Source organism: Stegastes partitus, unplaced genomic scaffold (genome assembly GCF_000690725.1).
Source record: "Stegastes partitus isolate 25-593 unplaced genomic scaffold, Stegastes_partitus-1.0.2 Scaffold45, whole genome shotgun sequence".
Classification (NCBI taxonomy): Eukaryota; Metazoa; Chordata; class Actinopteri; family Pomacentridae; genus Stegastes; species Stegastes partitus.
In genome coordinates this window covers 523,536-540,375 of record NW_007577776.1, presented here as the reverse complement: position 1 = coordinate 540,375, position 16,840 = coordinate 523,536, and the positions used below count along the sequence as shown (strand labels likewise).

The following is a 16,840-nucleotide window of genomic DNA, read 5'->3' as shown; positions in this document are numbered from 1 at the left end:
GAGGACAGAACTTAGCCGAGCAGCTGATGCTGACGTGCTGCTAACGGTAGCTCCTGACACAAAGTGAATGTGAGTGGTTGGCTTCAAGGAGGTGAAATATAGAGAAGTGTTTCAGGCTTCTGGACCCCACTGTTTATTATCACCTCAGGAAAAAAAAAGAAAGAAAAACTAAAATACTCACAATAGTAAACAACAAAATATCTGCTCTTTCAGTTTTAACGAGCAGCATTTAGCAGCTTTCTAAGAATCCTTGATGAGTTTTTCAAACATAGAGGCAAGGATTGGAAGTAAAAAGAAAAATCGAGCCGGACTTTATGTCAGAGAGAAACGCAGCTGTGTGTCGAAGGCCTTATGTGGCTCCGAGGGCAAAACTATGATGTCAAGGAAGCTGTTTGCTCTCTCCACCAGGTCTGACACTGACTGTGCTCCGTAACACTTTGGATGCCACAGCTGTTGACACTCCTGATCCCACACGTCTGGCTCTGAATCCTCCCGTTCAATCTTCTTCACCCCTCGTGCAGGTTTTGTGACAGACTGCAAGCTGTGATTGGTGCAAATTCAGTATGCGGTAAAAAATAAAACAACTCAAAAGTGCATCGCTCACGTCAACCACGATCACCTCGACTCTGGTACAATACAGGCAATGAGTGTTCGGTTGTCTATTGTTAGCGCTGACGCATTTGGGGAAAAATACTTAAAAAACAGCTTGAAAACAAACAGCTTTAACATGTTATAAACAAGACCAAGTGGAAACTGCATGAACCCCCAGAAGCCCATCCGTTATCGAGACATGGACAACTTGGAGGTGAATCTCTTCAATTTGGCCATAAGGTAAAGTGGCTTTAAGATTATGCGACATCCTTGTGCCACAAAATTTGGTGAATGTTGTAACTACAGACAGAAAGTGAACCTAAATTAGCTGTAAAGAACCAGAATAAGTGGAGTTTGGGATTTCTGTGCAGCCAACGATAGTTACACTGAGATAATGCATGTTTAAAACGTGAGGAAAACAATCACTGACAGTTGTTAAAGCTAAAATAAGATGCTTCTATGAACAATAATAATAATTAATAAAAGTCTTGAGACACTCAAAGGGATTCCTGCTTCCCATGTCAGCAAGTTGGGCTGTTCATGAAATGGTCGATTTGTTAAGGTAAGAACAATGTGTGTGTAGATCCTGTCAACAACTTTTTAGTAAAAAGAAGAAAAACCATTTAATTTAGCTTAAATTCAATTCTATGTGCTGCACCAAAAACTATTGTGTTCCTCTAATACAGGCTCATTAAACTGGATATTCTTAACATTTTTTGCTTTAAAAAGAAAAACTGAGAAAATAAAATGACGTCCATTTTTTGAAGTGTAGAAGAGAGTCCCTCTCAACATCCACTCGCTCAGTCGGTCAGTCATTTAGCCGATCAGCGGTCCAGTTGGACAAACCGCCAGCGCTGCGGCCCTCCTCTCATTCATCTTTGAACACTGGAACATTGTCCTACGAAGCATGAGTACAGTGAAGGCACCTAGGCTGCAGCTCAGCAGGCCTCACTGGTCAGTTTGTCTGTCAGAAGCATTCAGCTTCAGCCAGGACACGACTGAGCGGGGACGAGGCCGACTTGGTTTTAGTTTAGTCAGAGCTACGGGCTACTTTTAACACTCACACAGAGCCATGTGGGCTTTTCTTTGACAACACTTCAGTTAACAAAGTGAGATTTTAATCTTCCTTTTTGTGGCAAAATATAAAGATCCCTATGATGAGAATAACCTTGTCATGTAATCTATTACTCTTGTTTATTAATGCTGCAGAGAGCAGGCCATGAACTACAGCATCATTCTGATATTTGAGCATAAATTACACACAGTGCTGAGTTGATGCGATTACCGAGATGATTATGTCATCCCAACCCATCAAAACAGGCCCCGGAATGACTTCTTCTGAGTCAAAACTCAAACACTACAATGTGCTGCTGTGTAGTGTGGAGCTCTTCTACAGTGTTTAAGCAGAGCCACAGGTGAGCAGACATGCTCGAGCTGCAGGTGAGCGGTGCTACTTGGTAGAGATAGAGGTAGGTACTAACAACATCGGGATCATTATAAGTTTTACAATACACGTTTCTAATAATTACTTTTTCAAGTTATTTCGTCCCCATAAAACCTAATTTATTAAACTGCTTGTTGCTTTTTATTTGAGCCGCACCTATAGGTTCCCATTAACATGACGATGCCCTTATATTAGCACAATATATACAAGATCTTTCTTCCTCGTATGAATACAAAGCCAACAGCAAAGTTAGTGGAAACCAGCCCAGAAGCCCTTCCTGGAAACATGCTGCAGTGAGAACGACGTCCATTTGCACATCCAGGGAGGCAAGGTGGCACAAACATCCGGCTACACCGCCTCAGGCTCTAAGCTGATGACCGAATTTAGAAACAGCAATGCATTACATTAGCACAATACAGAGAAATGTATTCTATGCAAAGGTGGAGAGTTACAGCTCAGTCTGTTTAAAGAAGGGATTGTAGAAAAAAGTTAGAAATATGTAACTTGATGGGTTTTAGAGATCATAATCAATGCCACACTAGATGTTGTAACCCTTCTTGAGGGGTTTTTAGAAGCTATTTTAAAACATATTTACCACCAACACAAGGTTCAGTTTTGCTCGATGTTGCTGGAGGACGTCATGAAGCTCCAAATTGTCAGCAAAACAAAAAAAAAGAACACCAGGAAATAAGCAGTTTAAAGACACGAAGTCCAACAATTTGGCGTACCCGCTCCGTCGCCATCTGCTTCATTTAGCTCGCTTAATGATCTACTTTCCCAGAATCGCCCCGCAGAAGGCTGTATTTTGTGCCAGTTTCCAGGCAACAAAAGGCCATTAAGGAGGTTGTTTCGCATATTTCAAACTCATAATGGAAATGCAGAGTTCTTGACTTTTTATTTTTTTGTCGTTGCGTCTCATTTTCTCTCAGTGTCTCGTGCTAATATTATAACTCCAAAACAACACTGTGAAGCTTCACAAACAGTGTTGCTCAGTGATAGAAAAGGTTGCACCTCTCAAACCCCAGGCTGAGAGCAGACACTGGTTTCCATTGTTGTGTTTCTGTTCAGATGAAACGGGGAGTTAAACGCTAGCCGTGCGCTGAACTACTTAACTTTCGAGGCTGATTGTTCGCTGCGCTCCTCGAGTCGTCTTTAAAGTCAGTCGCTTTTAAAACACCGTCTCTAGAAAAATCTTCGCTCTGTTTCTGCTCCCTCGCTCTGCCTGGATGACCATGAAACCGAGTGAACCAGTTGACCATTTAGGCCTCAGCGGCTCGGTGCAGCTCCGGGGGGGATGGGGTGGGAGTCACTCGGGCATTCCAAGATAAATGTTTTCATAAGCAGGCGCAAACGAGCACGAATCACAACAAGGCCGAACAGCGGCGGCGACGATAAGCGCTGCGTGTTTGTGTAAAGTGATCCAAAGTCATAGTTTAATTGGATTTTAAACGGCTGATTGTGGGTTTTCTCTCTCTGTGACAGAACAGGGCTCTCCCTCTCAGGCTTGCACGGTGTAATTGCGTGTGGAGATGGAGAGTTGTAATGACAGGCCGGGGTGAATACACTTGAATAATGGCACTTGGCAGGCAGATAGCAATCAGACAATGATCCAACCAGACTTCATTTAGCCCTGATTATCTGGACAGTCCTCACCGTGGCCATCTTGCCTCGTTTAATGTTAAAAGCTGCTCATGTTTGTCTGGTTTGTGTCTTGGGTTGCGGTTTTATATCCGTGTCACTGTCCACGTGTAATCGGTTAAATCCATTTATAAACGTAGAGCATCATAAACCTGTTATCTGAGCTCTGTGCACTCAGTGTGTTCAGGAAAAGTTTTATTTGCTTTTGTAATAGGCTCAATCCATCTGGTACAATAAATACGCTGTAATTGTACCTTCATATTATGAATATTTTCCTAGTTGTCCTTGAAGGACATCATCCTTAGTCAAAATTTTGAGCTTTTTTTTTAGTTTGCATTATTTTTCCAGCCTTGTAGAGCTCTCATGCCTTCATAACCAAAGCAGATAGACAGTTAACAGCAACAATAACTGCAAAAAAAACAGTTTTGGGCTCTGTTAAAATCCAACCAAATCCATTTTACATGTCACAGTGTCAAGAAAAAATCTCATTTTTGTTCAGCACAACTGTTTCTGTAACCAGTTTTGAGCATCAATCATAGAACAATATCACAATTTCAACAGCAAAACAATTTGATATCTATAACGCAGAGTCCTAGAAACAATAATTCAGCAGAGAAAACTTTACAAAGTGCATTTCAGATACTTTTTAAAGGGTCGTATCACCATGTGGGATGGGTGCTTGGTCAAACACATCACATCTACAAGGTCTTATCACCTACATTGTGAAACCAGGCTCATCATCTAGCCCAGTGGTCGGCAACCTTTAACACTCAAAGAGCCATTTGGAACCGTTTCCCATGGAAAAGAAAACACTGGGAGCCACAAAACCCCTTTGAAATCTCAAATGAAGATAATACTGCATGTATCGTTTTTACCTTTATGCTATGTCTAAAAAAAACTAGTGTGTTGCATTTATGAAATCAATAAACTGCTACAGAGAAAACAACATTTTATTTCTGCAAGAAAAACATTTTAACTCCAACAACAACAAAAAAGAGTTAAAGGTTACCTTTAAATAAAATACTAAATATCTATTTGAATAACCCTTGTATTTATGAAATAAAAAGCCGATCTTAAACTATCCACCTGCAGCAAAGTAAACATGGTGTCTGGTTGTCCTGCTGCCTGCAGCTGGACTGCTGACCAGACTGCTGACCGCCTGTGAGCGCTTTGAGACAAGAGGAGCTCACGGCAGCACCGCTGGACAGTAGCTGCAGAACGATACGTTTTTTCACATCAGTCTCCAAGACACCAGAAAAGTCTCCAATAACACCAGAAAAAGTCACTAGATTTGTCGCTAGTCGCTTTTGACAAAAAAATCTAAATAAAAAATCGCCAAGAGGCTTTGGAAAGTTGCCAGATTTAGCAAGAGCATCATCAAGGTGGCACCACTGCACATGCCGGCGAGTGTCGCACATCGGCGGTTATGATGCATATTTTGAGCAAGTTCACAAAAACCTTCAAATTTAGAATCACATTTTAAAAACTAACGAGCTAAAATAAAATACATTTAAATTAAAATGCTCACTATTTATTTTCCAAAGCCACAAGGAGCCGCAGCAGAGGTTGCGGGCCCCTGATCTAGCCATTGTGTTTTCTCTGTAAAACCAGTTTTCCAATTGTTCAATCAGGTGATTCTGAGGAGGTCAGATGGGAACTTTCAGATTTGTTTGGTTTTATATGGAATGACGTGATGTTTACTGAGCTACCTGCTATAAATTGGTTCAACTTCAGGTTCAGTCTCAGGTTCTGGAACATCTAACCCCTAAAATTCACTCCTAAAACTGTGGAGAAAAAAAAAAATATATATATAATGACCGGCTCGTAATGTTGCTGTGGTATCTTAAAATGGTTTAGGCCTGATGCCATTCAGCAGCTGGAAGAGTGTTGAGGGGTTGAGTAACGTTATGCTAAGCTAGTTATACTTTCTCAAAAGTTCCATTTAGTTCTAAGTTAATTGATCATTGTTCCATTTGAAAAAAAAAACAAAAAAACTTGAGAATCTGTGAGGATTTGTCACATGAGTAGTAAAATGAGAAATTTGAGACTAAAACTTTGAAATTCAAATGTGTTGAAAAGCTTGTTCACACTTTTCCATTTAATGTAACGCTGTAGTTTAGCCCACCATAGCCTGTGTTGTTTTTCTTATCAGCTGGGTGAAGATGTGGCAGGAAATGTCACTGAAGCCAAGCAGTAGAGCAAGCAGAACACATCCAGCCAGCAGGATGCCCTCTTCATGTTTAAAACCATACAATTAATTTTAATTATGTGTTTTTCCCTCATATTATAAATGTATTATGAATCTAATTTTGGAATCTATCAAATTTGTAGCACGTATTTCACCTCATAGTTTAGCAACATATTCCCCAAATGACCTGATTCATTGCACCACATTATTATTTGTGCCGCTGCATTTAAACTACCTTCTAAAATGACTTCATTTAATGGTCGTAGCGACAGGGACAAGTTAGGCTGCACCCACAGACAACAAACAAAACGCCACTGGGTATCCAACATGGCCACAGTTCATCTGATTTGCTTTAAACTCAACACTGCCTTTTCCTTGTTTTCTCAGAAATACACAAACCGAGTTGAACACAAACGCAGATACTTCCATTTCTTGGGGAGTTTAGGTTTTCTCTTGGTTGTGTTTTTGTTTTGTTTCTATCTCAGATTGGTATATGGACAGTTTTGGGTGGATAATGAAGCACGAAACTGTGTGATTTCATAAATTTAGGAGTGAAAAATTAGCAATTAGGACCAGGATTAGAAGGAAAGGAAGAAGTGAATGACTCCTTGTCTTGGTCGTCTTGTTATACTCATCAACAAATAACACATCACCTCTTATTGTTTCATTTCTGATGCCCTGCAAACGCTCTCCTGCTCTTTGTCTCCCGCCTGCAGGTGTCCTACGTAAAAGCCATCGATATCTGGATGGCCGTATGCCTGCTGTTCGTGTTCTCGGCTCTGCTGGAGTACGCCGCCGTCAACTTCATCGCCCGCCAGCACAAGGAGCTGCTGCGCTTCAGACGGAGGCGACGACACATGAAGGTGAACGCTCTCACACATCTGTGATACGATCAGACATTTACATCCACATTTACATTTGTTGTTGTTTTTTTAATCTTTCCGCCACGTCTGTCGTTTGTTCACCGTGTCAGCTGAGGAATCAGCTGAACGGATGAGCTGCGTTCAAAAATTAGATTCTATTTATGACGAAGGTGATTCTGAATAACAAAACGTCTGAAAATGCAAATTCAACAGCAGCTTCTTGTGCTTAAAGATTTGACAGAGATGAATACCATTAGTTTCTCACATCCACAATCCTTCAGATCTTTACGTTTGACAAAGTTTACAAGAACAAAGGAGCTTTAAGGTAATGAAGGTCTGTTTTCCAGTGGTCCAGTAGTTCAGCAGTTGATTTTTGTCCACACATAAGAATTTAAACGATCCTGTCCCATGTTTTTGTCTCTAACAAACCAAATAGAGGAGCAACAAATAATCTAAATCCACAGATGTGTCATTTTTACCAGCACTAGTGTGGAAAAGCAGCCCCGTGCAGAATAAACCGTGGTCGTCGTGAGGCGGTCGCTGTGGCGGTTTCTGTCGCTGTGGCGGTTTCTGTCGCTGCGAACACCAGGCTGCAGTTTGTGCAGAATCCCAGCTCCCCTTCGTCTTCGGGCCTTCTGAAAGATTCACTCCGTGTTTGATATTAGCTTTGTGTGGTGCTCATCATCACCGGGCAGAAACACAAGGCATGAATGTTTCATGGGCCGAGCGCTGAGCACGACCGAAGGCTGAGCCACGGAGCAAACACAGACAAGGCTCATAATGGCTTTGTGATGTACAAGAGCTCAAAACACGGTGAAATCAAGGGAGGGAACATTTGTTTGTGGGAAATGCACAAGAAAAACAGCGACGAGTGCAAGTTTTAGAGGTGGGATGTGTGGTATGTGTGTCTGTGTTGAGCTGAATGCTGTTCTTAGTCTCTGTAAAGGGATGAAAATCACATCAGGGGGTTTTTGCTTCTTCGGTCTTATTCTTTCCATCGTAGTATTTCAAAAGAAACATCGTACTTTATAACTTGCTGGGTGACAGAGTAAAGAATGAGACATTTAGTGGTGTTTTAACCAAGTTATTAACAAGCAGGTATGCGGAGATGTCAACCACAGCTCATCTCATTTCTCTAAACTTAACTAAATCGTTTTGATACCTAAACAAGGCCAAACTAAATGTAAATGGCTAACGTTCCCACAGAGGACACAAGCCTTAGTGAGTGAAGGTCCTCCTGCTGCCTCACCTCCCGCCTCATGGACGCCTCTTGTACACTGTCCAAGTATTTCCTTTGGTTGAGAAATGATGCTTCTTTCTCAACATTAACTTTGGTAGGAAGGTCAATCTGGGGGAAAAGAGTTGCACATTTTTCTGCCTCACAGTCAACAAACTGACCGAAGGATCAGACTGTATCAGTTCAGACGAGATTCTGAAAATATGTTGCTGCACTGTCTCAGAAAAAACCAAAAAAACATTTAACTTGCCATTTTAAAAGTTTAATATCTCCAAAAATCTAATTCTTACAGTCATGACATTTAGTGAGGAAACAGACAGAACTACTTCCAGCAAATCCAAATGACTGGATGGCAGCAGAGGTTTTAATCACTGGCCTTTGAAAATGGAAACGTTTGGTCTCGGCGGCGCAGAAAGAAAGTTCCTGTGAGTGTACGTATACTTTGACATGCAAACCACAACAGCTGGTGTGAACTGGGGTCTAAATAATCTCATGTTCCTGTCATGTGATCTTCATGTTAAAATGCACCATGTGGGGCTTATTTGCTGTTTTGCCTCAGCTGGTGTCCCCACACATATACTTGAAGTGAGTAACGAGCAGAGGGACTGATGATTATTTAACACACATCACATTAAATCTCATGTAAACGACAAGAAAAGTGAAACCTGAGACCAGAGGCTGACACGGTGGAGTAACAGAAATGTCTGATCCTGTTTCCTCCTCGGGATTCAAACCGAGGAGTGTCGGCTCATAGAGTGCTCTGTTTGGACTCACTTCAACGGAGACGAAGGGTTTTCTGGTATCGAGGAGTTTTGGCTGTAAAGAGTTTGTAGCCAGTAAATAATAATAATAATAATAATAATAATAATAATCTTCAGCACCAAAATTAGAAGAATTGGAAATACTTGTAAAAAATAAAATTTTTAATTATTTATTTATTTCTTTACTTGTTTTGTTAATTTTGTTTATCAGATATTAAAAAACAAAACAACCAAAGTGTTTAGATTTCTGTTCAATATGGTTACTGACCTCTTAAACTTCACAAATTGAGCCAGAAAAAAAATCATTGGACCATCTAAAATGATCCAATTTAAGTATTTGCTTTACTTATTCTTAAAATGTAACGCTTGATTTTGAAATTAAACTTGCTGTTATTTTCTTTTCTTTCTGTCTTTTTTTTAAAAAGAAAAAAGAAAACAGCAGCTGGGTTGCAGCAAAAAAAACTGAAGAAACGTAGACGTCGTGACATCCGACGCTTAATGCAAAAGAAGTATTTGTAAACTGTAATTTCAAGTCGATCAAGTCCACTAACATCCACGGACTTCACTAAAGCAGACAGATGAAGGAGATTTGTTAGGATCAGTACTTTTTACAGTGTGGGAGAAAAACCAAAAACATAAACTACAGCAGAGGATTATTTTGTGTAGAAAAAATAATCAGTAGAACAAATTCAGCGTTCGATATTTTAAGAAACCAGCGTGTGTGTGTGTGTGTGCGTGTGTGTGTGTGTGTGTGTGTCTGCTGATATCTGTTTGTCTGAGCAGCATCTCAACAGCACGATGACGTCAACACAGTTTATCTTGACATCCCAGTGAAGTTAAAAACAAATACGTCTCAGAGAACCGCCTTAAATTTTTCATCAGCTGTCTAACCGCCTGTGAAGATTACTGCTGATGAAATAAACATAAACGCGGAAAGCCGAAAGTATGACACTTTATTTAATTTCTCCAAACTGCTTTGGATATATTTAGTTAAAATGACAAAGCACAATGTCAATTTTTCCCTGGAGGAGACTTGAGATGCATTCAGGCTTTTCTTTTTTCTTTCCTCTACTTTCTTTTGGTTGGTTTTGTCTTTGAAGCGTTTAATCAATCAATTTCTATCTGTCCGGTTGGATTTATCAGTCCCAGGCTGCTGTATTGAATAAAGAGTAAAGCTGTCAGGCCTGTAGAGAATATGGAAGCGCTGCCTGATTGTAAAGCTGGTGGTTTGTGTGGGTGAAGGGCAGGAAAACGCAAACGCCCACAAGAAATGCAACAATGCGCCTGCAGTAAACAATCCATACTGGGCTGGATTTGTGAGTCTGTGCGAGTGTGTCGGAGCGAGCGAGCGAGCGAGATGGTATCTATGCAGCCGGTGAGCATGCATGAGTGCGTTCACGAGTGCTGCTGTGCATTTCGGTGTTGTAGGGCATGTGTTCGTGCCTGCCACGACTCGAGCTGCTTGATTGAGTCTGACATGTCTCGGTGTGTGCGAGCGCGATCGCGTGTTCACGTATTTATGAGGACCCTCGTGTCCTCGTGAGGTGAGAAAGGTGGCGCCACGGGAGGAAACTCCAGGTTGCACCATCTGAGTTTAGACCCAGAGAGGTTCGTCGGACCAACTAGTTCTGATGTAAAAGAATCTTTTACAGATTTTTTTTTTTTCCCACTAATCAGACCCACAGATGTTTGCAGTGATACAAAATAGATCAAAGCAGCAAATGTTCATATTTGATGAGCTGGATGCAGCAAATGTTGATCGTTTTGGCTGCTTGATAAACAAGTTAATCAATTATGGAAATGGATTTATTCTCCGTTGAAGTCGTCCGTCGAGCATATGTGTTACTAACTGATGGATTTATCGATGATAAAATGCAGCACTTAAGGACAACTCAGCGGTGTGTGGCGACCCGCCTGTCCGTCTTCATCAGCAGATTCACTGCTGGTTTCACATCGAAGAATCTCGTTTTATTGACGGGTGCAAACTTATTTTGCAGATTTTTGGAATGTTGGGTGAAAACAGAACAACTTTTTTGGCATTTTGTTTTGCTTTCTTTAGGATTTTTACAGCCCAGCGATATAAACGAAGTCTTTTTTCTTGCTTTTATGCAGTAAAGTTCGAGTTGTAAGTTTTCTATGAGAAGGAAAAAATAACAAGGGAGGTAAAAACAGTTAAAAACAGAATAAAACATAAAAGAATAAAATTGTTTCAAGGCAGAAAAAAAAGGACAGGTTGTAAGTGTAAACATCTGTATTTGCTTAAATGCAAAATAATGAGTTGGGTGACAAACATTCCATCAACGTTACACGTCACGTTGAACCAACATGTCTTTAATGATAACAGCAAGACAGTTCAAGTGGTACAAACCTAAATCTAACATAAAATGACTTCAACCAACAGGCTCCTACTGATATTTTAAGTTTTTAAAAAAACAAAAAACAAATAAATAAATAAAATAAAAGTTGGTTGAATTTCACATCATATTGAATCAGATTTCACTTTTTTTAATTTTAGTTTTTAAAAAATTTTAATTCCAAAAATTGAACTCCCACGTTGGTTAATAAATATTTAATTAGTTAAATTATTGACAGCAATTATTCGCTAAAACATTGATGACTAGCATCACTGGTAGTGACTCCAAAAGTCACGACAGGAAAACAGCTGAAGTGTAAATAACATGGTTTTATAGGTATTCTTGCAGGAGCTCCTGGTACACAGCTGAGTGAACCAAGTGATCTAGTTGGTGAGAAGGGAGAGTAGAAGTTAGGAGTTCAAGCACATCCAACATTTTAGCTGAACTGACTCAGTGAAATGAGCTGAGGTACCACAAACCTTCAGCCCTTCTCCACAGTGTGTCCTCACCCAGTAATAACTAACGGATGCAAAGAAGCGTTCAGGCTCGTGAAGGTTTAGCATGTCAGAGATGTAACCGGGGGTAAGCCCCAGCCATGCTTCAGTGTCGTCATTAAAGTTTTAAAATCCACTCAGATACATTTGGCTCTCATCCATGCAGCGGTGACTTATGATATCTCATCACAGGTTGCATATTTAACTGTGTGAGCCCGGCCGAAAAGAAAAGAAAAAAAGCTGCTTTTTTACAGTTAAAAAGATACAAACTTCATATCACTTTCAATGAGGACCAAAAGGAAATTAAAATTCTGTTTTTAAGATCAAAAATGAACCTTAGCATTTGTTTCACTGTTATATGAACCAAATGAAGGCGTTTGGCTGAATTTAGCCTCACAGTCAATAAAAGCACAGTGAGGCAGTGGGGGAGGGGCCTCCAGGGGTTAGAAATATATAAAAATAAAAAAAACTATAAATCCTAAATCCCATTGTTGTAATCCCCAATCCCCTGAGCCGTGATGGTAGGTGAAGAGGTAGATTAGCAGTCCAGCTGCCGCTGCACTTTCAGGGAAATCACACACAAAGTGCGACGGCTCTGCTCGCTCACAAGCTCTGCTCGTGTTCCTCTCTCTGTGTGTCTCGACCCCCTCTCACCCCGACAGCAGAAGGGGAGGGAGAGTGAAAGAGGACCGCAGGGTCAGGATTGACCCACATCTGGCACACCAAACCTTTTGCATATTTTTTTTTTATATCACACAATTTATTTCTGCTTGTATGATGAAAGCAGGAGGTGAATTTAGGCCGTCGGCTGGTTACGCAATGTGACTCGTCTGTTCGGCTGCGCTCGACGTCTTACTGACTTTACAGCTGACAGCATTTCTGTTATTGAGGAATCTTCAACTTTCTATTCTTTTTTTAAGCTCCAATTACAAAACAGGTGAATTCAGGATCTCAGCTGTCATGTTGTGTGGAAGAAGGAGACGTTTTTTCAAGGTGAATTCAGGTGACTGTACAGTCTGTCTGACGTTTTATTCCCCATCCATCCATCATCTATACAACGCTTAATCCTCACTAGGGTCATGGGGGGCTGGAGTCTATCCCAGCTGACTCAGGGTGAAGGCAGGTTCACCTGGACAGGTCACCAGTCTATCACAGGGCTACACTTAGAGACAGACAACCAAGCACACTCACATTCACACCTACAGACAATTTAGAATCACCAATTAACCTCAACATGTTTTTGGACTGTGGGAGGAAGCCGGTACGGTGGCCCAGAAGTGTCACAACAAAACAAAAGCCACAACACAACCAAATTAACCACAACACTACAAAATAAGCCGCAACACAACACAACGGCTACAACCCAAGTTGTTGGTTTTTTTTAACCTGGAAGTTATACTGTGAAGTGCGCAACGCCACAGGAAGTGTGCAGAAGCCGGAGATTGTTGGAAACAACTCGAAAGTAAGTAAAATACTGATAGTAAATAATGTTTACTAATAGCACATACTGAGATTAATGGACACTATTTACTATCAGTATTTTACTTACTTTCGAGTTATTTCCAACAATCTCCGGCTTCTGTCCACTTCCTGTGGTTGCGCACTTCACAGCATAACTTCCAGATTTAAAAAAAACAACGTCCGTTGCAGCCGTTGTGTTGTGTTGTGGCCTTTGTTTTGTTGTGACACTTCTGGGCCACCGTAAGATGGAGAACCCGGAGAGAACCCGCGCTGCCCGTGGAGAACATGGAGACTCCACACAGAAAGATCCCAGGTGTCCTCACCGGGATGCCAACTGGCGACCTTCTTGCTGCGAGGCAGTGGTGCTAACCACCGAGCCACCTTGCAGCCTGACATTTTTTTCATTAGAGATTTTTATTCTGTCGATAATCTGGCAGCAAGTGAATGAACAATCTAAAGTCATCAGTCAGGTTTCTGAGGCATAACCATTTTGAAAGAAACTTCACTGAGTGACGGACATTATCTTTTCATTTACACTCAAAACTACTTTTAAATTCAAGTGTCAACCGTCTGACGTGGTCCAGGCATGTTGAGTTAAGAGAGGGGACTGAAGGTGAAGACACATTTAGTTATCAAGCCAGTTTCATCAGGATACCTCAAGTTGAATTTAGTTTTAAATTAGCTAACAAAGAAATCTGAGTTTAAATTTCACACAATATGAAGCTGATGCAGTATTATGATGTCAGCACACCCATCAAATGGTAGAAATCCTGTAGGTCCCTCTAATTACTTCTTGTTTGAGGACATCCTTCTGCCTTTTCACAAAGGAGCCCACGTTAAAAAATAAATGCGCTGTCTGGCAGTTTGACAAAAGCATCGAGCGGATGACAAAAACGTTAGACGCAGAGGAAACATCACCGTATACTGGATGGAAATGTAATAAAAACAGATGAAGCTCGACAGCAAGAGAACACAACTCAGGTAGGAACAGGACACACGGCAGCCAGTGAAAGCCGTCAAACAGAAAAGTGTTCTATTAAAATCCAAACAACTGACACACAGGAAAGAATTCATCTGACTTCATCTGCTGTTTCAGCATCTGTCAGGATTATAAGCTCTACCTGCAGAAGGCGTAAACAGCCACCACACGTACAAACTGATAAGAAAATGTGATATAATGCAGCTGCATGTGGAAAGCATGCTGTTTCATGTCAATACATTTTAAGCTTTTTCTTATTTTAAAAATGACACATAATGGTTCAGGTCAGGGTGAAGGTTCAGGGCTGAGGGCTCGCTCATCGGCACTGCAGGACACCTGATATCCAAAAAGCAAAAAAATGCAAACTGTTAGCAAGTTATTTGACATGTTGTCTACCAGAGGCTGGAGTGCAACACATGAAAAATATTTATTTATCATTTTTTGGCAGGGGCTGTAAGGTGGAACAGTTGGTAGCATGTTGCCTCGCAGCAACAAGGTTGCTGGTTCGCGTCCCGGTGGGGGCACCGGAATCTTTCTGCGTAGAGTCTCCATGTTCTCCCCGTGCAGCGTGGGTTCTCTCCGGGTTCTCCGGCTTCCTCCCACACAGTCCAAAAACATGTTGAGGTTAATTGGTGATTCTAAATTGTCCGTAGGTGTGAATGTGAGTGTGCTTGGTTGTCTGTCTCTAAGTGTAGCCCTGTGATAGACTGGTGACCTGTCCAGGGTGTCAGCTGGGATAGACTCCAGCCCCCCATGACCCTAGTGAGGATTAAGCGGTGTATAGATGATGGATGGATGGATGTTTTGGCAGGTAATTAATCTAAAGAAGCAAACTTGACGAGCCACTGGGCTTTAATAAAAAATCTACATATACCACAAATATCCCAAAAAAACTACTCAAACACAGTTTTGTCATAAGATTTACACCCAGTGAAGAAACAATGCTGCAGGAGCATAGATCACCGAAATATTCACAATTTATCCCTCAAGTGAAAAAACCTTCTTCTCCTCATTGTGGTTTCACTGTGATTATTGATCCTGTTTATACAGACTCTGACTACAGACGGATGTTTTTACAACTTTATATCTGCATATTCATTTTTTTCCCGGTGGTTATGTAGAACTTTTTGAAAAAACAGAAGGTGTGACACAAATTCATCAAGAAAAAAGTTAAGTGCAGCGTCTCCTTCAGCAAAAAGCAGCAGATTAAAAGTGTGAAGTAGCATAAAAAATGGAGGTACTCAAGCAAAGCGCGTATCTCAAACCTGCAAGTTTTTCCAAACTGTGCTTACGTTCCGCCACTTATGCACAAACTAACTCTTCCCACCACAAAAACCTGCAAACATTAAGAAGCTTTTCTACTTTCCCGTCTAACCTTGGCAAAGCTAAAAGGACTTCTGAGGACAGTCGGAAGACACAGCGAGGAATCGGAGGTATTTGCATTTGAAGCAGGATTTTGCCAAGAGGTTTGCATAATTTGGTGGAAATGGAGGAATCATTGGGAAAGTGTTTTAAACTCGGCTCCTCGGGTCTTTTTTAAAAACTTTATTTCAAGCACAATAAAAACAGAAGAAAGCGATTCGTTATTAAACGTATGAGCACCCTCAATGCGATCATCACCATTAATCCTAACTGCTCTGCTATGAAACAAAGGCGATGATGGTGAAACCCCATCCACTCCCTGTGAGGAGAGAGAGAGAGAGCTGGTCCTTGGGCATCACACGTTCTTAATTAACCTCTCTGGCCAGTCCTTCTAATGTGAGTCTAATGTGATCCACAGCCCTCCATTACAGCTCTGAGAGGGCTATCAGTCAGGTTTCGGCTCACTGCAGAGGAAGCTGCTGGCCTCCAGCACGTATAAACCAGCCCGCTGAGGCGCTCGCTGCAGCACCATTCACAAAGTTTTTTTTTCCAGAAACAAAGCACAAGAGGGAGAGAGAGGAAGTGGAGGCAGCATGACGGCGTCTGAACCAGAGATGTTAGAAAGGAGAGACTACACTCTGAAAGAAAAGCCTCTGGGAGAATCCTGTAACACTGAAGACGGTGGCTGTTTGACACATGTCCTGCCTCTCCCTCCAAAATCCAGTCATGTGCTTAATAACAGCCAGTCATGCTGACACAAGCACGGCTTTGTGAAGCTGCATGTAACACGTTTTTAAACCGTATTTTGGAACAGCGTCACCAAACTTTTGAGGGTTTATATCAAAATGTGACCGTCTTTATGTCATAGTGAGTATTGCAACCGCATCCCTTCAGATGAGAGCCTGGTCTGATTAGTCTGACATAAATACCAGTGGTGACAGAACCAGAACCAGAATCAGATTTATTGGTCAAGTATATTCCAGGAAACGTGTTTTTTGTGCTTTCAGAGCAGGTACAAAGAAAAACAAAAGGAAAGTTAGTGTTGCTCTACTCAGTGCAGCGACAGTTATGTGTAAAAAAAAAAAATAACAGAAAAACAAAAAAAAACAGCAGAAACAAAAACAAAGTTTAGTACAAATCGTGCAGATCGTGATTCTAGCAATAAATATGGTTATTAAACCATATATACGTAATATTGAAGCTTTTGGAACTTCATATGCATGAGTTACATTCATGCAGTGGAGCTGCTCCTGCTATTAGACTCATCTGGATGTTTATCAGAGTGATGGCCGATGGGAAGCAGCTGTTCCTGTGTCTGGATCATCGTTCTGTAGGTTGTGTCCAGGGTGGGGCGGTTCTTCAGGTCCTCTCTGCTGCATGTAATCAGGGATACAGTGCTGGAAACAAAACATCCACCCATCATCTATACACCGCTTAATCCTCACTGGGGTCATGGGGGGCTGGAGTC

The 16,840-nt window shown here is 41.3% G+C and overlaps 1 protein-coding gene across 1 annotated transcript in view; it reads left to right on the top strand.

Annotated features, from left to right (window-relative positions):
* The window catches only part of glra1 (glycine receptor, alpha 1), a 135,541-nt gene that overhangs the window by 102,702 nt on the left and 15,999 nt on the right, over positions 1–16,840 (top strand). The window contains exon 10 of the mRNA XM_008306316.1: positions 6,578–6,724. Within this exon, the coding sequence (XP_008304538.1) occupies positions 6,578–6,724 (147 nt within the window). The remainder of the gene's footprint in view (positions 1–6,577; positions 6,725–16,840) is intronic.